Source organism: Alligator sinensis, unplaced genomic scaffold (genome assembly GCF_000455745.1).
Source record: "Alligator sinensis unplaced genomic scaffold, ASM45574v1 scaffold54_1, whole genome shotgun sequence".
In the NCBI taxonomy this organism is placed as follows: Eukaryota; Metazoa; Chordata; order Crocodylia; family Alligatoridae; genus Alligator; species Alligator sinensis.
In genome coordinates, this window is record NW_005841962.1 from 1,311,924 (window position 1) to 1,333,544 (window position 21,621).

A 21,621-nucleotide genomic window follows, 5' to 3' on the forward strand; every position below is an offset into this window, starting at 1 on the left:
GCTTTATAAAATGAGTTTAAAAACAGTCACAAAGGCCTAGGTGATTTAAGAGGAGAAAATGTATGAACATCACAGTGGATAAAAAGGAAGCCTGATATTTCCTTCAGTTATAAACAACTTCACTGGGCCTCTGTATTCCTTTTGACCTTGTAAACAGAATCCTTTTTGATGTCAGTCGAATTCTGAAATTGCTTCTCCAACGTTCCTGAAAAATGGGAAAATACTCTAGGTACAGCTATTAACACTCTTATTTTTTGTAAATTACTGAAAATAAACATTGTTAGTACTCAACTATGAATAAGTTATTCTATGATATTAGGCTAAAGCTCTTCAGTTTAGCTCTTGCTTAAGAATCAGGTTATGCTATTCATCTTCCTTGCTCCTTCAATTTTGGCTTGATTTTGAAAAGCCATAGTCTTCTAGGACAGCTAAAGTTAGTGAAAAATGGAAAAACAAGTTTTAAAGTCTAATTTCCAAGCTTTCAGCCAGTGAACATCACTTACCATAACTCTAACAGTTTTCAGGAAAGCACCCCCTAACATCAGATGAGAACTGAAGGAATGCATGAACATAGGACTTCATGTAGGAACACAGGCATTTGCTAACTGAAGAAATCCTCAAAATTTCCACTTTAAACCCTTAACTACAACTGCAAGGAACAAAATCTGAAACACCAAAAAATGCCCTATAAAATACCATATGTGCTGGGAAGGAAGAAGACATCACATATTTCAGGTAGAGTATTAGACCTACTTAATAGACTAGAAATTAATTTATATATCACTGGTACCATGGGATCTCCAGAACTTATTCTGAAGCTGTGTGGTTTAGCACATTTTGAAATGGTCATGTCTGGACCATCACTGTTCTTTGGTACTGCTACAAAGCTTAACAAATGAGTGTTCTACTGACCAATGTAATTTTTTATTTTGTAGGTGCTGGGGAAGTCTATTTACTATAGCTTTGCTACCATTCAAACAGTTCTGAAAAATGCCAACACAGAAGTAGACAATTAGGAAAAAAATTGTACAGCATGTCTATAGGAAGACAGAATGACAGAAGCCAGAATTCTGGTGTAAATCTGGAGAAACAACTGGACTCGGAATTATTCCTGATTTTACACAAAGTTGTTAAAAGCATAATCCATGCATATTTTTCCAGTTTGGGAGAAAAGTTACTTGTACGTGTTATAGAACCTTACCTGGAGGTGCCGAAACTTTAGCAAACCACAGCCATATGTCAGCAAGCACATCTTGTGCAGACTGTGAACTAAGGAGGCTAGCAACGCAGAGGACAGTTCAGGATAAAGTTCCATCACTTCCAACTCGCTCACTCCATTGTGGCTGACAGTGATGAGACAGAGAACCTGTGCAGCACAAAAGTTAACAGATTCAGCACATTTAGCAACTAGTTACTGTCATGCACTTATGCTGAATTTCCAACACAAAAACTGAATGCTAGGTGTTAAAAGACAATATATGCTTTCTTGGTAAAGCAACAGATTTAGTACATCAAGGACACAGTTCAGGTAGCAAAGAGGAAAACAAGGCTAGATCCCACACCAGGCTTCATAAATGAATTTAATTTTAAAGATGTGACTGCAGATGTACTAGACAAGCAAAATGACACTTGGTTACACTAGGCAATCCCATCCCATTAGCTTCTGTGGAGTTATTCGGGGTTTTTGCTAAGTGCAGAGAGGCAGCATTTTGGCTCAATATGTTTTACAAACATAGTAACTTTAGAAACATGTCCAATATACACAAAATTGTGTCTTCAGTGTGTAATAAAGGTATTTTAGAAATATGGATGTGGTGTAACCTTTAATAGCTTAACTGCTTTAGACAACAGGTAAAACATAGGCTGGAAATATTACTGAAAGGGTAAATTACTAGTCTTTGTTAACCCACAAAATTGTTATATAAAATTGTCATTTTCCATCTAACTCTAAAAAGCAAATTAAATTAATCTTTTATCTTCAAAAGGTGTTTTGCTGAAGCAAAAAGGGAATGTTAGCAAGCTTAATTGTATGAAGCACTGTTCAATAAAATATACACTTTAATTTCATGAGAACGGCACAAAAAATGAGTGAAAATGGAACACAAAACACAACTACTATAAGTTTTTTGGACAAATTTGACCTTTGAAATTATCCTCAGGATCAGCTTTGGCTGCTAGTGTTTCCCTTTTTTATATTAGTTTTTGAATGCCTAGGGTTCAATGTTCTAATAGATAAAACACAATATAGGACAATAATTGGTTTCTACTGTGGACTACCACACGATTACTAGCTCTTTCAGCACTTACATTAAAATGTGTAGAAAGAAATAAAAAAAACTGTATTATTAAGTGAGACTTCAGTATGAACAAGGAACGTGAAGAACTCAAGCTCAAAACTTTGAGACCTCATAATGTATGAAGTTACTGACAATCACTTTGAGTCAATAAAAACCCTCTTGTTTGCTTTTCATTTATGGAAAACCAACTACAGGAGAGCATATACATTTCTTCACACTGTGTGCTTACCTCTCTCATAAGGTCTTTGTCCATATCATTTGGCAGAGACTCCTGAACTGATCGCAGAACAAGCCTATACAGGGACACTGTATCTTGACACTGGAAACACTGTTGAAGGGTTTCATCAATATTTCCTTCACTTCCAGCACTAACCACATGGACAAGAAGGGCTTTTTAAAAAAGGTATATTAAATTTAGCTTGACAAGATCAATACAAAGTACTAAAAATCAGCTTTGCGAAGTCCTAAGAGCTCTGAACTTATACTGTCTTCTGGAGGCGTAGGATTGGAACCCAAAGAGATTAAAACATCTCCTATACATTCCTTTTATCCTCTGCTAATAACCAGAAGAGTTCCCTTTTTGTTGAAGAGGGTATGAACTATATCATTACTAAAGCAGGTAACAGAATGGGAATAAGAACACCCTCCATAAAAATAATGCTGATGCTGTTATATTATTTAACATGTTTGTAAAGCAAGTCTTCGAGATTAACTATGCTATGCTAGTTTAGTTATTGTCAGGTTCAATAAAGTATTCTCTTACACAAGTTCAATTGCTGGAACGAGAAAGGAAAATCCGATGGACTAAGTTATGTAAACAGAGGGTTACAGAGTTCTCTTCTGGCCTTGTAATCTATAATGTACCTTATTTGGCACATCAGCACACCTAAAGACTTTCTGACAGAGCACTTCACAAATAAAATGGACACTACAATCAGTTTCAAAAGTGGGAATAAATGCATTGACAGAAATAAGGAGCCACACAAGGAATGACGACTTGGATTTGATTAATGGGTTTTGATTTCCTGGTTAATAATTTATCATTCACTGTGTAATAGATCAACTGAATCCAAACAATTGTATCAAAGTGAGATAGATCATAAGTTCTGTACAGAATTTTCTTTATTTTTTTAATAAATGGAAAAAAATAACTATCTGTTTTTCTTTGCTAAACCAGATTCATCTCAAACCAGAATAATTCTCTATGGATTAAACGTAATGGGCTCCTACACAGGTACGGGAAGCCTGCTCCGACACGCTGGATTTCCAGCGCATCAGAGCAGACTTGATTAATCAAGTCTGTTGAAGCACAATAACTGACATGCCCCGGCAGCCATGTGCAACAAGTTTATCAGTGTTACCACTGTCTCCAAGCTGGCAAATGGTGGCAGTGTGCTTTGAAATAAAACACATTCTAGGAGCTTTAGTTCAAAGTACCCCAACGCCATTCTTTCAGAGCAGAGACACGCAGCGACATTGATACACATGATGCATGGGTGCTTTTAATTACTGCAGCTTGCTAATTTAAGTGCCTGGCGCCACTTCCCACAACACATGTGAAAATGCCCAAAGATATGGAGACAAAAATATCTGCAGTTCTATAAACTACTGACTCACATGGCAATTTCAGATCATCTCAACTTACCAAGCAATCATTTTACCCAAAAGTGTGACATACAAAGCATTGCAAGTTGTAGCAGAACGACAATGTCTCTCAAGCTTCTTCTCCTAGGACAGTTTAAACAAATGCTGTAAGCAATGCAACACTAAGTACTTTGTAAAGTTAAAGATCAGAGACAAAAACATAGAATGTGCATGTCACCACCTCTTTAGAAGGCAAAAACCTGATCCATTGTGGGCAGTCTACAAACACCATGTGTTTTTCACCAAATGCATTACTACAAAGCATATGTTTTCTTTAAAACTAAGGACCAGATAGATTAGATCACTGCAAGAGGTGATCCATATCTTATAGGATCAGACCCCAAGAAGAGGAGAAAATATGTTGCAAAGACGTTCCAGCTTGTGCAAGGAAAAAATATATTTTGTAATAAAAAAGTTATTACAACATGATAACATTCATATTGTAATTAAAATAGGAGAACATGTCTGTGGAACTATATACAACTGTAGATATAGTTCTTTGGTCAATAGTTTATCATACACACTCTGCATTTGGCACTACCAGTCCACGGACAAAAATACCATATTGAAGTTGCAATGTTCACAATGGTTATAGCCGAAAGAAAATAATTTTCCTGGCTACTGAAACGTTAACAGAAATCAGCTTTTGTCAGCTGCCCTTACTATACTCATTTTACCTTCCCAGGTCTTCCTTAAAAAGTTACACTACAGTGAAACTTGTACATGGAAGTACTGCAGACATACCTGCTCTTTAGTTAATTTAATGTTTGCAGAGCTGCACTCTGCATTAATAAGAGATTTCACATCTTTAGAATTCAATGGATCAAGATGAAGAGTTGGCCACAACCTTTTAGAGACAAAACAAAATTACACTGAGATACATGTTAAAGAAAAGAGATATAAATACCTTAAAAAGGTATCAACGGAGAAGTTGAAGCTACATTCTTCTATAATTAAGGCACTTTAATCATACAAAAGTATTAGGACCATTAGCCTTAACCTGACACTACAGTTCTAAAACTGTTACAGCACTACCATGCTGATCTTGCTCCCACTTTCTTTAACTGCAGAATAACGTGCTCTCCCTAAAATCACTGAGAACTGAGCACTTTGTTTTGCAACCAGGTTAATTTTTTTCAAATGAAGCATGCAAGTATATTTAAACTCAGATTACTCTGAAATACTCATGAACAGTTACACACCTCCATGCCTGTGGACAAGTTTCTACGTTCACAGATACAATTACTCTGACGTTCACTGGTAGGGGATCTATCAGCCATTTCATATGCTTTTCAGCTTGCTTAAAAACAAATTTCAGTCCATTAATTCAGAAGTCATTAAAAACAAGTGCCACAAATCACTATAATTTCGTTGACTGTTCAGCCCAGCAAGATCATTCAGTTTTCTTAAGAGTTCAAGACCACATTAATTTATAGGAAGTTAAATTGTCCTTTGACATGAATCAGCCTAGTGATAAATTAACTGAAGCTGCATAGTATTTTTACACTTAAACTATATCAACCGAACAAACAACATGACCCACAAGTGACTCTACAGTCTTGGATCTCCTGAAAAACTACATAATATGACAAATCAAAAAACCACAAATTCCACAAACACCACGTTTTATGGATAAAACTTACAAAGACCAACATATTTTTCAAATCCATACACAAAAACTACACAATATTTTCTATTTATTCTCTTTGTATCAAAGCAAACGTTCATTTTTAATATCTTACAGATATTACTTATCTGTTCTATTACTCCAAGTTTATTTGGCATTAATGGTGGCTACGGAGAATGGAAACATACCTGTATCTGATCAACAGAATCAATAATTATGATAATACTGCCTTGGTGACGAGCAGAAAGTTTTTCCAGCCAACGAGGAAACTCTTCCAAGAGTTTTGAGGGATCCAGTGTTAAAGGTGATACTAACCAAGAATGCTGCATCAGCTGTAAAATTAAACATGCATAAACAATTACATTTTACCGGGCACATCTACATGTTCATTAATGTGTCATAATTACAGGTATTAACTTAATGCATTGTAATCGACGCTACTGCACATTAGTGCAGATGAATGCTTTTTTAGTGACATTAACATGCATTAGACTAAGTCTACTGTGCATTAGCATGGGTTTTGTCCGCTGCACTAATGCACAGTAGAATTAGTCTTCTGTGCATTAAGTGTATCATGTAGATATGGCTACACAGTGCTTAGGAGAATTAAAGAAAGAGATTCTGATAAACTTTCCAAACATATTCATGAGAGGTCATTTCCCCTTCACTGCTTGGAAGAGGCAAGAAAGTTAAGAAAAAGGAGGTTTTTTTGCAGAATTTCTGTGCATTTAATCTACAGAGACATCATCAGATTAAAAATCATGAAGAACTAGCCAAGATAAAATGCGGGGTTGGGGCCTACCTTAAATGTTCAGGCTTCTATACCAGAAAAACTGCAACGGGGCAAAATTAATTCCATTTTCTGAAAGCTTCAATAGTGTGAGATCCTGACAGGATCAGGATCCTTATTTATCATATATATCACATATATACTTTTAAAATAAATTAACAAAGGGACAAGACGAGTCTGAAAACAGTGTGGTACCACCTACCTCTTTTCTTGGCCAGACGGCAGGAACTAGTCAAAGTAGCTTATGTGGCTTTCTTTATAAACCATCAATATTTTGTATTGGAACTGCTGATGCCAATATATTATGAAAAATCCCATTGATGCTATTTTAATTAAGTTCTATCTCAGATGTACGACAATCTCAATAAAATAGGAGAAATCAGCATCTGTATATCCTAAGTTGTTATAGACAGACCATGTAAAAGAACTTGTACTTTTAGACAGATATGTATGTTCCCAAACACCCCCTCATTCCAAAGGACAATGCTACACATGCTATGCCATAACTTGTAATACCTTTAGAGTAAGCCGTTTAATTATCAGTGCAGATTCCGAACTGGTAGACATGGGCCTCCCAACAAAGTGATAAAGAATTAGAGTGTTTGGCGAATGCTTCTGCTGTAACTGAATCCTAAAAGAACAAAAGGGGAAAATGTTCCCAATAGCCCTTGTTTTGCAAATATATATATTTGCCTCTTAGAAACATGACAGTAAATTTGTCATATGTAATGATACATATCAGCTTGGATGTGCAGTATTTATGTAACAAAATTAATTAGATACTTAATCATCCAGTGGACTCAAGGATGTTAATGGGGGCCCTGATGACACTAGACGTTCAGATGTTAATAAACTGAATATTAAAACTTTTAAGGAATAATGTTTCCTGTAAATAGGTTTTACAGCAGCTGATTCTAATGTGATTTCTGGATGCATTTCTATGATAAATGAATGGGATGATCCCAGATCCATGAACCTACCTCAGTAGGGGGAACTTTTAGAGATGAAATTCCCCCTTAGACATAGATGAAGGACAGTGCTATTAGTCGCCTTTCTGACCGTCCTCCTCAGTGCAGACTGCTCGTTAGAAGCAGAGGTTTGGAGCTCTCCTTGGCCCTGCTCTCTGACTTTGTTAATGGTTATGCCAATAGGATTAGCTATTTAAGTGTTACTAGACTTCACAGGCTTCCTGCCATAACTTAAGCATTTTGTAATACCCTCATTTTTCCTACCATCAGTCTGATGTGCTGCTGTTCTTGCTTATAATATAATGTAAAAAAAATAATTAAAAATATTTTTAAAATACCATTTTGATAGAAGGAGAGATTTCCCAGAGCCTGGTCCTCCTGACACAAGGAGAGGTGGAATAGGTGCTGGTGCTGCCACTAGATCATTCAGACGTTCATAATACTGCCAACAAAACAAAATCTTAGGTACAAAGGTTCCAGTATAAACAAGATTAATGTTCTAATCACCCAAAAACTAAGTACCTGCTTAACTTTTATGCATGCTAACATGTGAAGTAAGACTATGCTTAAAGAAATCAACAGTAAAATAAGATATATGTTGTGTTGGTTTGTTTGTTTTTTCTTGTATGTTTTTAATGGGGGGAATGTGAAAACATACCAAAAATCAAAGTGCTCAGATGGAGCTTTCACTTCCTCCAAAAATCTGGCTGGGACTTTTCATTTAGGCTTTGGAGGATGGTATGTTACCCACCTCCTAGGCAAATACACTGGTGTGTTATCAGTACATTTCCTCTATTGAAGAAACAAAGTTAATTTCTTCATCAATGGTACTACAAGACAGACATCATTGGCATTATTCCCAGAAATGAAATATGTCATCTGTATAATACATACAATCTCTCCAAGCCTAAGAAGTAAAAGCTTTAAAGTCTTAAAGCTATTTCCTTTCAGATAGCTTTATCACTGCTCCACATAAAATAGGAAGAGGCATATTTTGATTAGTGTACACTTCTGTTCACTTACTTTCTCAAATCCAAGCTCACAAGTTGAACTAGAAGCCTGCTGGAAAGCTTCCATCTGTTCTTGTTCATCATGTGCATCCCAAAGTACATCACCAAAATCATCTTCTTCAGAAGCAGTGGACTCCTCTTTATTCCCCAAATCCTTCCCTTCCAGTTCTGTGTTTTCATAGCCCAGTATATCCTGTATAAAAAACAAACCATATGAAGACACTGTAACTGTACTCCTTAAAAGTATTTGCTGATTGCCCAGGACTTTCTTGAGAAAAAAAAGTGGACACTCTTGGATGTCACATGGGACCTGCATTGCAGTATGAATTGTAGCCTCTGTGGTATATGTCTCTATAAAGTTGACATACATATATCTGACTAAACTTTGCTGCACTCCCTCTTCCCATTTTAGGTAACAGTCTATATAGATAGGTGCCACTCTACTAATGTCAACAAATTTATGCACATTCATGCTAGTAAAGACTATATGTCATATAGGTCCAGGTAACTCTATACATAGAAATCTCAAGATCAGGGCCGTCCTGGGGGAGGGAGGAGGGGCAAATCAGGGCAACTACTCCAGGCACAACGCTTTGGGGGGCCCTATATTGCTGGGCGGAGCAGTGGCTCCGCGTCCAGCCACTTGCTCCTCCCCCCCACCCAACACTGCCAATGGCAGCAGCAGCTTCTTTGGGTCCAGGGCCTGTGGGATAGGAGCGGGGGCGGGGCCCCACATGGGCTGATTTGCCCTGGGCCCTGCACCTGCTCAGGTCAGCTGTGCTCAAGATGTTCACTTTAATCCTCCCATTACAGGGGTTACATAAAATATCATAAGTCTTGAATTATTCTCATCATCTGCAACACTCTTTACTTCCAAGTATTAACACTGAAACAAACAGAAGCTTTTAAAATCACATCATAATATCACTCATTTTGCCAACATTTATGATTTTATCATAATTCCAAGTAAGAATGGGCAAAGCTGTACTGCATCATACACTCTACCTGCTTAATGATCTTTTCCACACAGTTAGCGATTTCATATGCTCCTTCGTCTACTTCTCCCATGTGATCAATGATCTGAAGAAGGTAATGACAAAATACATATGAAGCAACTCTGAAACTGACTATACAATTTGAAGGCAGTTACTGAGATATAGACAAATCTTGTGTTCTCTCCAGAACATTAGGCACCTTTCAAAATGAAATGTACTTTAGAGGTTTTACACTCTAGCACTGCAAGTTAGGATTCCTTTGAAAGTGATGCAGCTCTACCATGGAAAGATTTTCTTGGCCAACTCAGTGACTAGAAAGGTTCCAGGAAAATCTAAAATCCAGTAGAGTTTTTCCTCTGCTCTGAGAAAGGGATCTAGAGACTGGTTTATTAAAAACAGCTTTGTTTGGTTGCTAATAAAAGTTGTAATTAAAGTTGTACAACAACTTTAAGAAAACTGCCACGAAAATCTACTAAATCAAGAAACTATCCAAATCCAGAAAACTGTTCTGCTTCTGAAAATCAGTTTATACTTTGTGCTATATAGGACCGTTTGTATGTATTTTTCCTTTTTTAAGTATCCAGTCCAGTGGTTCTCAACCTTCAAGGCACTGCTTGGAGAATGACCCTTCTTAGCTGTCATTTGTTTTTTGACTATGGAAAAATAATAGAACAATTCTTCTGTGGCAAAGAACTCAAAAAGACCACGACAGGTCAGAAAGTTTTTGACACCATGTATTCCAATTTGAAATTTCTGTGTTTATCTCATGAAACATGTATAACTATTTGCACATCTAATAGTGCTAATATAGCATGACACCATTAAAATGCTCTCACAGCAGCCTGATTTAGAATCACTGATCAAGTGCAAAGGCAGGAGGAAGGGACTTTAAGTCAGATTTGTTTTGTTTTGATAGCTTAAAAAAAAGAAAGAAAAAGAATCAGTGCAGTTTTTTAAGCATTAATGGGACTGACGATTTAGTGACATTTTTTATGGAGAGGGAAGGTAAAAAGTAATGTGTATTTATAGTTTTCTAAGAGCAATAGCATAATTGTATATAAGAATTATAAGTTGTATTGAATTTAATACATAATACTTTCTCTACATTTTAAATATACTAAGGAGTTCTCTATTGTATGTTTTTCCCTTCTCACAAAACATTTAAAAACAAAAAAAAAATCTCAAAAAAATCCAAAATTCATTTGCTGTTAAATTCTAAGGATTCCATAATACACATAGGACAAAATTCTTCTGTCATCAGCCTTTAACAGATTTGAAAATAAAATTTTATTTAAGCTTTCAGAAGCTTTCTATGAAGATTCAGACCTCAAATTTCACTGACAATTTCATAAAATACTTAAATTGGATTATCACACACTACTTGTCTTGAATGTCCACAGCCAAGAATGTATAATTCATTTTTTTTAAAGCTGAAGTCAGCTGGGTTTTGAAGTGATAAAGCTAGAACAAATCACAGAAACATTATACACGTGGTACCTTTGCTTTGTTCACGTAACAAACTTGCTCGATTAACTGCTGCACAGAATCCGAGCCGACCGTGCCTTCTTCTATTCTGCGGTAAATCAAACGGGGTTTTCCTTCAGGATTTTTCAAGAAGGCTTCTTCACAGTCGTCCAGCAAACAGCTAGATTGGAAATCAGCATTCTTGTGCTATATTACACTGTTGTAGTGAACACTTTAATCGCTGTAAGCTCCATGGATGAGTTTCACTACAAAAGCTAGAAGGCATGCCTTTTACAACAGAGGCAGCCAAATATTTTAACAGAGGATTTCAGGTCACAGAAGTGAAACGTTCAGTCTATCAGGAGCTTCAACAATATAAACAATCAAGTCAAAGGCCTGTGCAAGTCAAATGACCCATCTTAGTTAGTAACAATGCCAATGATGGGTAGCTGTCCAGCTGCTATTGACTCCCCAACCTAACTGGCTAGCTATTCATGTGCACTTGGGTTGACTAGGAGGAGCCTTCAGAACAAGTTTGGACCCAGCAAGACTACTTTGCCACCATCTCCCAGCTCAAACAATATTGCAAAAGTGAGATTCCAAGGTTCAAAGCCTTTCCCTAGTATGAAACTCAGTGCTACCTAATCAAAGGTACTCTAGAATCTCAAAGCTTTTTATTTTCTAAATGTGCTGAAACAGCTACTCCACACCTGTTTACTATTTTTCCTTCTAATCCCCCTTTTCTCCTTCCTTCATTGTATATGGAGAAAAAATATCCCCTAAAAATGCCATTATGTGCAATAGAAATAATCATAACTGGATTCTAAAAGTATCTTTGATTCAGTATGTTTCATTCAAAGACTCGCATTTCTTCTAGTAAGCTAACAACAATTCATTATACAAACAGAAAACACCGTGTTCCCAGTTGTTGCAAAACATTATAGCTTTAGCAAATTAAGTCATGACAGAGAAGTGTAGGATACTAAAGACCCATGAAGTTAGCCAGAAGTTCATGAGGAACATAAAAAAATATGCAAGTGAATAAAAACACAAGTAATACAGGCAGGTGGATAGAAAGATAAGTGAATGAAACACACAGTAGACTTTCACATATAATTTCTACAATTCTATCAATATGCAAAGCAGAACAGTGGTCTTAGAAAGCAAAAAATCTGCATATTATGAAGATATCTTTTATGCTCAATTATAATACAAATCTAGAAGTGCAGGATAAGGGAATCTTTTAAAGAAAATACATTCTTTGAACTGTCTGTGCTAGTAAATCTGAAGTCTGAAGGATGGTGTATTAGAAGAGACAGCTTAAGAAATTCTGTATGTGGAAGGCTACAAAGATTTTAATAAGTCATGCATTATGCATAAATTATCTGTTTCTCTTTGCCTTTCCAATCTGCAAAATGATTAACTTACCTTGACAAAGTTGACTTCATGAGCAAAATGACTAAGAAACTTTTTTCAATTTCCCATTTTCTCACATCCTTGAATTGACTCTGATTTTCTGATGGAAAATGAACCACTTGAAAGAAGTACCCCTTTGTTTCACAGATTCTTTGAAGTTTTGGCGAGTAGTTCTAAAAGCAAATATAAATTAGCCATGCTTTATTACTAATTCTACACTTTAGTACAGACCTATTAATTAAACCCCAATTTCTTTCCTAAATACGTTTTGTGCTTTTGAAATACTTGATAAAACTCTCACTGATTTGAATGGGACCAGGGGCAGCTACAAAACCTTTTAAGAAACATTACAGAGGTTCATTGAAAAAAAATAACAAAGAAGAGGAATAGTTCATCATAATCAATTAACATATCTTTTGTTATGTTCTCACCCTAATGAAGATATCCACCTCCGGTTGAGTCTCATCTGTACTAATGATATAACACCTTACTGTGTTACTCCAGAGAGAGTGGGAAAACAGTGGTGTGACCTGCAATAAACTGGCAACAGCAGCATCCCAGTCATCTATAAGCAATATATAAAAACAGAGTTCTCTCTATTGTCTCAAGTAAAATTAATTTTTTTCAGACATTTTTCATATGAACACTTTAGATTTCATTTTATAAGTCAGATTTAAACGATATGAAGAACTATACAACGTAGAAAAACAGAAAATATTAGAAGCATATTTAATATATTCACACACACAGAACTTTAATGGTAAATTATTTAAAATAATGGTGTGTGAAATGTATCCAGGAAGTCTGGTTAACAGCTGCCCAACAAACAAAAAAAATTAAATCCCCCAACAAGAATAATGTCCATTATTATAACTGAATAATACCCAAGCAAACCCTGCATCTTCAAAATTAATTGTAAATAAGCTATACCGCTAAACACTGGGGAAGCAATATGTACTGCTATTTTTCTGTTGATAAATTGCATTGTTCTCAAAGTTTGTACCCTAAGTTAATTAATCACAAAAAGCTTTAAAACTAATTCTTTGCTTCTCATTTTGTAGTCTAACATTACCAAGAATCTCAAATTCAAATAAATTAACCTTTATAAGGAAGTAAGCTGGTGTTCCAAAGCTACAGGTCCAAGGAAACTTAAAAGTCAGAAAGACAAACTGCTTGAAGTCTGAATACTAACTTAAACATACTGGGTGTCACAGACAGGAAAGCATTAGACAATGCGACCTGTGCAAAGACTCGCCTTTCCCCACATTACAGCTATGTTTTAGTATGCTCATTTAGCAAGAAGTAGGAACCTGAAACTAAACCTTTTCATGGGGTCCCCAAAAGGTAAAGCTAATTGCTGGTCACAGGTGAATATCATACTCAGTTATTCAGGACAAGTTAGAAAGCGATCACTGTTGTTATCAACTACAAAATACTAGAATAAGCTGAAAAACAGGCATGATCTCTCACATTATGCCAGTGTAATACAACACACATAGGCCTTGATCTTGAAATCAGATCTACTGAATAGACCCTCATAATCATAGAGTTCCATTTAATTCAATGACTATGCTAATCGGACTAAAGAATTGGGACACTACTTTGTGACAATATGCATGTATCATAAGCTGAAGAATCTGGGAGCCTGGAGGATAAGGCAAAGATAGAACACTAAAAGACACAGTTAAGGTATGCAGGTACCTATATCTCTATATAGAGATAGATATATCTATATCTATCTCTATACACACATACCTGCATGCCAAATCCAGCCACAGCACAACTCCATGTGTAGCCTAACCCCACATGCTGGATCCAGGCACAGTGCAACCCCATGTGCCAGCATGATCTGGTGCAGAGAGCCATGTCATCTGGACATCAGGGCTCACCATAGGCCCAGAAATTTGACACAGGGGAGCAGTAGCAGCATTAGCTGCTGCAACTATGGGTTCCCAGGCTGCCGAATTTTTAGACCCAAAAGGTAGCCCCTGTGAGCTAGATGACACAGCTCTATGTGCTAAATCAGGTCCACGGGCTAGAGGTTGAGCACCACCACTGTGTTAGAACAACTAAAGCCTCAACAGCTAAAGGGTCTTCTTGATCCTTGGGGAACTTTGTAAGAATGGATACAAAATACCTCAATGATAAACAGCATTTATTTACAATCTGTAAATAACAACTTTTAGACCCCAGTAGTTAGCAAGCACCAATTTCTTACCTCTGTTTATGTTTGCAAATGGTCCTTCCACATCTATAGAACTGTGAGCAAACTCAGGCCCTCTGAAAGACTGCTGAAGTTGCATCATGCTGCCCATAGATGGCTCACTTCCCAATGCTCCACCAGTCCAGTATTCAGATTGGGCCCCAGTAGCTTAAAATAAATAAATACTCATTTTCACTAGCTAAACTACAATATCAGACCAAATCACTGAGGTTAAAATTTGTGCTCAAGTGCCACCTAGTAAATGTCTGCCCCTTTATCAGGTTAACTCACTGCTTTTGTCTGCTGTCATTCTAAAATCAGTACTTCCTCGGTGTGCATGAGAAGCGTGTTGCAACAGAAATAGGTAACAGACCACATAACATAGATCATTCAGATCCACTGATTTCAAAGGTTGTCTTAGGTCACCAATAAAGATTAAAAGGAGGCATTTCATAGTCTTTTCTGTTGATATTCATGCACAGTTCAAAATTTACTGTCTCTGTTTAAGAAAGAATCAAAACAAAAACAGCCAAAAGATGTTGCAAGCCAAGATTCAGATTTCACCTTCTGAGCTAGATGAAATGTTCCTACTGTCTTCTTGTGCTATGCTTGGATCACTTCACTGCCAATCAATCTTTCACTTGGAAAATCCTAAACAAATCTTTCAAGAAAAGAAAAACAGAAATGCAGATCAAAAAGATTTAATAAAGAGTGTATGGAGAGAAACCATGGAACAAAAGTGAGAAGAAACTTGCAAGAAGAAAGGAGAAACTGCTCAGAGGAAAAAGTAAGACACTGACTCATTAAAATCAGCAGGATGACTTGTGTCACTATAATTAAGCATGTGCGTAAGTGCTTTACACAATCCTAGCATTCCAAAACATAACATAAAGGTTATGCAGCTATCCCCCTTCAGGACAAATTTTTGAGGTCAAAACAGGGTTACTATGTAACACTGTTTAGATACTGGGCCTCTAGGCAAATGTTACTGATCCCTAGGCTGCATTACATCCTTACTTGGAAAAAAAAAGGGGGCACTATTTTAGTTAAAGTGTCATATTTTAGATCAGATGCAAAGCCAGGAAACTGACAATTTTACTGAATACTTCCCACACTGTCCAATATCACTTAAGGCATAAACAAAGAGTCTGCCATCCCCACCGCTACACTGGGTTATGCTTTGTAGCTCTCTACACACCTCCTGTGTCATTAGGGCCTACAACAGCTTTGATCTCTCTAAATCAGTGCTTCTCAACCAGGGTGTTGGGGTAAGATCCTTTGAAGAGATCCCCTGAAGGGTGCTGGAGGACATGCAAGGAGATAAACAAGGGGTGAGGAGATAAGCCACAAAGGCAGGCTCAGGCTTCAGGTTTGAGGAGATAAGCAGATAAGGGCAAGCTCAGGCTTTACCTGCCTCCCTGCCACCACTGCCTGCCCCCCACCTCCCCCAGCAAGGAGGTAAGCGCTGTAATAAATACATTCGTTTTTTAAATGAGGTGCCACTCAGTTCAGAAAGTTATGAATGGGTGCGTTGAGTCCAACAAGGGGTGCCTTGAGTCTAAAAAGGCTGAGAACCACTGCTCTCAATAATGTTTCATAAAGGGAGCCTTTCTGATGGTCCCTACTAATTAAATATCTACGGTTGTAATTTATAAGATTACAGCCATTCAGCTTGCTCCCCTTATATCCCAATTTGGAAAATGATGTTCCACCTACCTAAGATTCATTTTATTTTCAGCTTGTTTACTCTTGGCCCTGATGTGTTATGTATAGTCACCGTGATAAACTGGAACAGAAGGTCTAAACTGTGGAAAAGATGTAAGATGACCAGAAACTCAAAATAAAAAGAAACGAGAAGCAGAAAGACTTGAAGAGGGTTAAAATTCACTATATCTATTTCAAGTATGAGTCACTATAAATATTCCCTGAAATTAGGGCTTTCATTCACTTGAAAAAAAAACAGAAAGAGAGAGAGAGAGAGAGAGAGTGTGAGTGTGAGTGAGCGAGTGTGTGTGTGTTCGTTTAAGTGAATGGAAGCCTCCAAGTGTTTCTGTTTCTCTTCTCTTTTTATTTTGAGTTTCCAGTCATCTCATTTATCACGGCATATTATTTATATAAATATATAAGGATGAAAACAGTTTACAATGTTAAATATGTTCTTGCTTGTCAAGCTTACATTATAAACATCCAGAGTCTACATATTTCTTCTTTTTTATACTTTCTAGACATTAGTCAAAGATTTTTTGTTCAGTTTCTGAAAGTAGCATGTAGAACTTTTTACCTGTAATTTCTGTGCAATTGTCATCTGAATCAGACTCTTCAGGATCAAACACTTGAATCCCTTGGGCTTGCAGTCTCTGAAGCTTGGCTTCCAGTTCTCGTTTAGCTCTCAGCAAATCCTGAATTTCATTTTCCTTAGTTTCTCTAAAAATCTATAAAAAGAAAACGACTGAAGTTGTAAGCCAATGGTGCCAACCCTCATGTTTTATCATGAAACTTGTGTAATTTGATGCCTAAGTCTTGGATTTACGTACTTAGATTGCATTCAAAATAGATTCTAATACTCAATTTCAGGGAAAAGCTTGAAACTGTGACCACAGTGCAAAGCCAAAGGTTCAATTCTAGGAGACAAATAAAAAGAACTTGGCATTTATTATTTTTTTTAATCTCATTATTTTAAGGCCTATATCATGTTTTTAAATAATTGTGGGTTTTAGTGTTGTTCATCCCAAATGTAAAATGGAAAGTGACATACACAGTTGTTAATTGATAGTTTCAAGACAGGTGAACTTCTTCAGCCAAGCTATAATTTGTTCTTAAAGATTCCCTTTCATTCTTAATAGATTTAATGTATTACTTTGCTGTGGATTGATATGTTAATTTAAAGTCTAAAATAAGAAGTGAACAGGTATTTTAAATGGCCCTGTATATGCAGTATTACTATCACAAGCTAAAGTTAAAGAGTTAAAAAGTTAGAGCTAAAAATAAGCTCCCAAAGAAATAAAATACTTCAGGAGCAACAAAGGGAATGCGTAGACTTAATTGCAAATAGTTGGAATCAATGACCCAGGAGATACCTGAAAATCCTACATTCAGAAACAATTTTGGTCTTATTCATCTACCAAGACATCAACTTCTGTTGCAGTTGATGACATCAGTAATTCCTAAAACAGTTCAAAGAACTAATTGTGTTGTTTCATTTTTTTGCTGGGAGCTTCATCAAAGACAAGAAGGGAAAACCCAAAGCATCAACCTGACAACTAAGAATCTTTTCAAGGTACCCGGGGGGGAAATGTTAAGGCTTTTACCTTCATTAACATTTTAGTAAGAAAAAGGAAAATGCCAAGAGTTGTAAGTTCTTTTAATGAAAACTACAAATGCTAAATAGTGAAAATTACTAAGAAAAATGTTTTTCCTTTAAAAACTGCAAACGTTTAACCCATCTGTATTTTCTTTGCCCTTCCAGGCATGAAGCTGGCAAAGACTAATGTTGAAATAACACAGGTGGCAAGTCTAAGAATATGAAGCAATGATACATGAAGCAATGATCATTTTTCACTATCTGAAGTGTTATTTTCCACCAAATCTAAACAATGTTCAATGAAAGCAGGCATCTTGTTTACCTTGAACTGTCTCTTGACTTTGTCACGGTCGTGTTCAAAAGTAGCAGCTCTTTCCATGGCTTGGTATTTGGCTTCTAAAGCACTTTCTTTCTCTCTAAGTATTTTTTGGTAAGTTTTCTGAAGAGCCTGAAAACATTTAATGTATTAATATCTTGGAGAGGGAATATCATTGCTACAAAGTTTTAGAACATTTTTCATCTGTAAGGTTGAGTAGCAAGTTCAGCCAGGCTTATCTCACACAGCCATCCCATACCATCTTTTGACTTCAATGAAGACCTTTGGTTTAGATTTAAATCAGTGCAGGCCAACCTTTATGGCAGATGTGTTACATATTAAGCCCGGAGCCTTTTACAAGTGCCACTCCAACCCCCTTCCCTTTCCCCTGCCTGAGCTGCTGCTCTGCTTACTGCTTCTTTCCCTTCCCAATTTGCTGATTTGCTTTCTGCATTCTGCTCTACCTGCCACTGTGCTGCCTGTCCCCTTTCTGATCTGCCTTATGCCACACAGAGAGGCTGTCTGTGCCACTTGTGCCATCCATGCCACAGATTAGCCACCTTGCTTTAAACCCAACCCAAACCAGTACAACAATGCAATGTGCTCCAGCGAATGAGAAACAGAATGTCCTAACAAACAGAATCCCAGTCCTTACAATGAGTCCTTTGTGAACAGAGTCCCTACATCCCCAAGGGAGCCCCACTAACTTCATTTCGATTTTGGTGGGGGTCTGCCCAGGCACATGCATTTACTAACATGGAGTTCATTGCAGGATGTAGTGGTCTAAGAAGAAAAGCAAAATTGGCCAGTTCCAAGCTGGAAGAAATGAAAATCACACACAAACTACAATGAACTGTAAGAGGTAAACTAGGTATTTGAGTTTTGTTCTGTTTTACTTTTAAACTAGCCAAGTCATGTGGTTCATTTTGCTTTTTTGTACACCTAAAAAATAGCAGACTGAACTGAACCTAACCCAAAGGCAATTCTGAATGTTATTTCTGTTAAGCAACCATAGAGTTGGTAGAAGAACTGAGCAAGCCAGCCTGATTCTCCAGAAGATGGTTTGGAAGAGGCACAGATATAAAGCAGTCACACACAACCTTGCTGGCTGGAAGGCTGGATGGGAATTCCCAGTCCCTCCACAGGCTCAGAGCCACCCGGGGTAGGCTTGGTCCGGCCCCGATCCAGCTGTGCAAGGGAAGGGAGCTTGCTCGGCCCCAGCCTGGCCCCATCAGGGAAGAGGGCATGACCTGGCTCTGATCCAGCCCCACGGGAGGAAGGGGCATGCCCAATCCTGTGACAGGGAAGGAGTATTGCATAGCCCCAACCTGGCCAGGCAGAAGGAAGTGGGTGTACCCTGGCCCACTTTAACCTGTCAGAAGGGGCAGGAGGAAGGAGGAGGGGGCATGGGCTGACCCCAAACCAGCTACCAAGGGGAGGGGAGTGCATAGCACTGCCCTGACCTGGCTGCACAGAGGGATGGATGTGTGGGCCAGCCCCCATCTGGCCGTGCAGAGGGAGACTCATGGCCCAGCTCTGATCCGCCTCGTGGACGTTGAGATTTTGGCAGCAGGGAACAGTGGCAGTACTGCCACTGCTCCCCTGCCAGCAAATCTCTTGACAATGGGAAGCCCTGCGGGCCAGGTTCCAAGGGTCCACAAGCTGCGTTTGGCCCACAGGACAGAGGTTGAGCACCCCTGGTATGGAGGACTGGTTTTGGGGACTGTACTCTTAAGTAGGGGTTTACTGGGCTTTCAACTCCCAATTTCAGAAGCAACAAAGTGCTTGGACATTTACTTGCTGCACAACTTTGGCCACAACCCTTCATCTTCTCTGTGCCTCAGCTTCCCCCGATGTCAAGTGGGAAAACCCATCTTTACAACGCGCTTGAGAACTGAAGAGGAACCGTCAGGTCCAGCCAAGGCTGCGGTCAACAGTGGTCACTCTGCTGCCGAGGGGCTAGGACAGCACTGTGACCAGTTTACCTGGAGCTCTGCCCGAAGCCGCTTGTTCTCCCTGTCCAGCTTGGCTTCCTTCTTCACCATGGAGGCCACCTCATTGCTCTTGCTGACGCGGAAGATCTCGTACTCTTTCTTCAGGCGCTCATACTCGGCCGCACACTCCAGCTCCTGCACCGAGGCCATGGATTTGAAGCTGGCCCCGATGAGGCCCCCGGGCCGTGATGCGCCCACCCGGCGCAAAGAGCTGCGCAGCAGGCGGGCTTTGGGCTTCACCTCCACTGGGATCTCACAGGCCTCGCCGCCGCCACCGCCGTAGGTGTCCTCGATCACCTCCCCGGCGCCACCCGCTGGGCTCACCAGGGATGAGGCCGTCCCCATGGCTGGAGGGGAGTGCAGCCCTCACCCCTGCTGGCCCCCTGGCATGGGCTGGCAGCTGGGGGGTGAGGGGGTCACACAGTGGCTGACCCAGAGCACGGGCACCAGGACACCCTGGGGGCGCTGCTGGGGCGGGCACCACAGCTGTCCTCCCTCCTCCTGCGCAGCACGGGGCTACCCCGGCCCGCAGGCAGAGGGGCCAGCGAGCGGCACTGGGCGGCACCGGCGAACGAGGGAGGAAGGAAGGAAGGAGCGAGCCACGTGGGCCGCTTCCCGCCCGCCCCGAGGGGCTGCGGCGCCTGCCCCGCCCCGCGCGGCGCTCCGAGGGAGCGGGGCTGAGGGCGCGGGGGAAGCGGAGCTGCAGGGAGGGGAGAGGAAAAAAAGCGGCCTTGCGAGCCAGGGGGAGCTGTTCAGCGGCGACTGAAGCAGTAGAGAGCGTGGAGAGACAGCAACGGGGAGAGAGGGACAGCGAGGGAGCAGGTTAGCCGGGGTCGTTTGGTCAGGGGCCATCCCGCCTCGAGCTAGAGCAGACAGTGTGAGGTCCTTTCCAGCGCTGCTTTCCTCTGAAAGGAAAGGGGGACGCCTGGAAATGTTATGGTTCTTGCTGGAAAAAAAAAAAGAAACGCCGCACTGTTTTGGTATGTGGTGAAGAGATCCATGCCTGTTATATTCCTGTTTTCTGGCCCCTCAGCGTTGGCTGAGAACAAGTGGTCGCTGCTTTTTGCAGCACCAGCCAAGCTGCCTGTCTGCTGAGCCAGTTCTGCTCCTCCAGCAAAATATTTGCGGTGTTTTTTGCCAGTAGTCGGGCCACGTTTGGTCCTCGAATGACTCACGGTTTTGGAATTGATTTGGCAGATCTGACTTGGAACACAAAACATTTTCCTTAAAATAAAAAAAAAGTACGTGTGTGTGTGAGTATGTGTGTATATACGTATGTGTCTATGATTTGCGGCGTTCCATCCAAATTAGGTCTCTGCCTAGGATTGCCACCAGCCCTCAAATGCCCAGCATAGTTTCGATTTTGGTTTTTATGGTTATGTCCTTCTCAGGCAAGCGCTTCCACGCATGAGTTGTCCTGTTTCCGTGGGACTCACAGGATTGAGGGCTCGGGAAGCAGCTCTAGGGCATCGTCCTGGAGTTTCATAACAGGGTCCCGTCCTGTGAGCTTTTGAGCGCACTTAGCTGCTGCTGAAGTCAGGGAGAATTGATGGTACAAAGCATTTCACGAGATAAGTACGGCACCTAGTCGGACAG

The 21,621-nt window shown here is 39.5% G+C and overlaps 1 protein-coding gene across 4 annotated transcripts in view; it reads right to left on the reverse strand.

Moving 5' to 3' along the window:
• The window catches only part of NPHP3 (nephrocystin 3), a 41,716-nt gene extending 20,476 nt beyond the window's left edge, over positions 1 to 21,240 (reverse strand). Inside the window, exons 1-17 of one of the 4 annotated variants that reach the window (XM_025200282.1) lie at positions 20,017 to 21,240; positions 18,038 to 18,163; positions 16,696 to 16,846; positions 14,430 to 14,582; positions 12,643 to 12,776; positions 12,224 to 12,384; positions 10,829 to 10,976; positions 9,342 to 9,416; positions 8,350 to 8,529; positions 7,665 to 7,768; positions 6,875 to 6,989; positions 5,757 to 5,900; positions 5,144 to 5,241; positions 4,686 to 4,788; positions 3,943 to 4,025; positions 2,527 to 2,665; positions 1,202 to 1,366 (exon numbers count right to left, since the gene is read on the reverse strand). In XM_025200282.1, the coding sequence (XP_025056067.1) occupies positions 1,202 to 1,366; positions 2,527 to 2,665; positions 3,943 to 4,025; positions 4,686 to 4,788; positions 5,144 to 5,241; positions 5,757 to 5,900; positions 6,875 to 6,989; positions 7,665 to 7,768; positions 8,350 to 8,529; positions 9,342 to 9,416; positions 10,829 to 10,976; positions 12,224 to 12,384; positions 12,643 to 12,776; positions 14,430 to 14,582; positions 16,696 to 16,846; positions 18,038 to 18,163; positions 20,017 to 20,370 (2,433 nt within the window). In that variant the 5' untranslated portion in view covers positions 20,371 to 21,240. The remainder of the gene's footprint in view (positions 1 to 1,201; positions 1,367 to 2,526; positions 2,666 to 3,942; positions 4,026 to 4,685; positions 4,789 to 5,143; positions 5,242 to 5,756; positions 5,901 to 6,874; positions 6,990 to 7,664; positions 7,769 to 8,349; positions 8,530 to 9,341; positions 9,417 to 10,828; positions 10,977 to 12,223; positions 12,385 to 12,642; positions 12,777 to 14,429; positions 14,583 to 16,695; positions 16,847 to 18,037; positions 18,164 to 20,016) is intronic. The other 3 variants (XM_025200281.1, XM_014518515.2, XM_025200283.1) reach the window with 3 other exon arrangements.
• Positions 21,241 to 21,621: the final 381 nt, after the last annotated feature.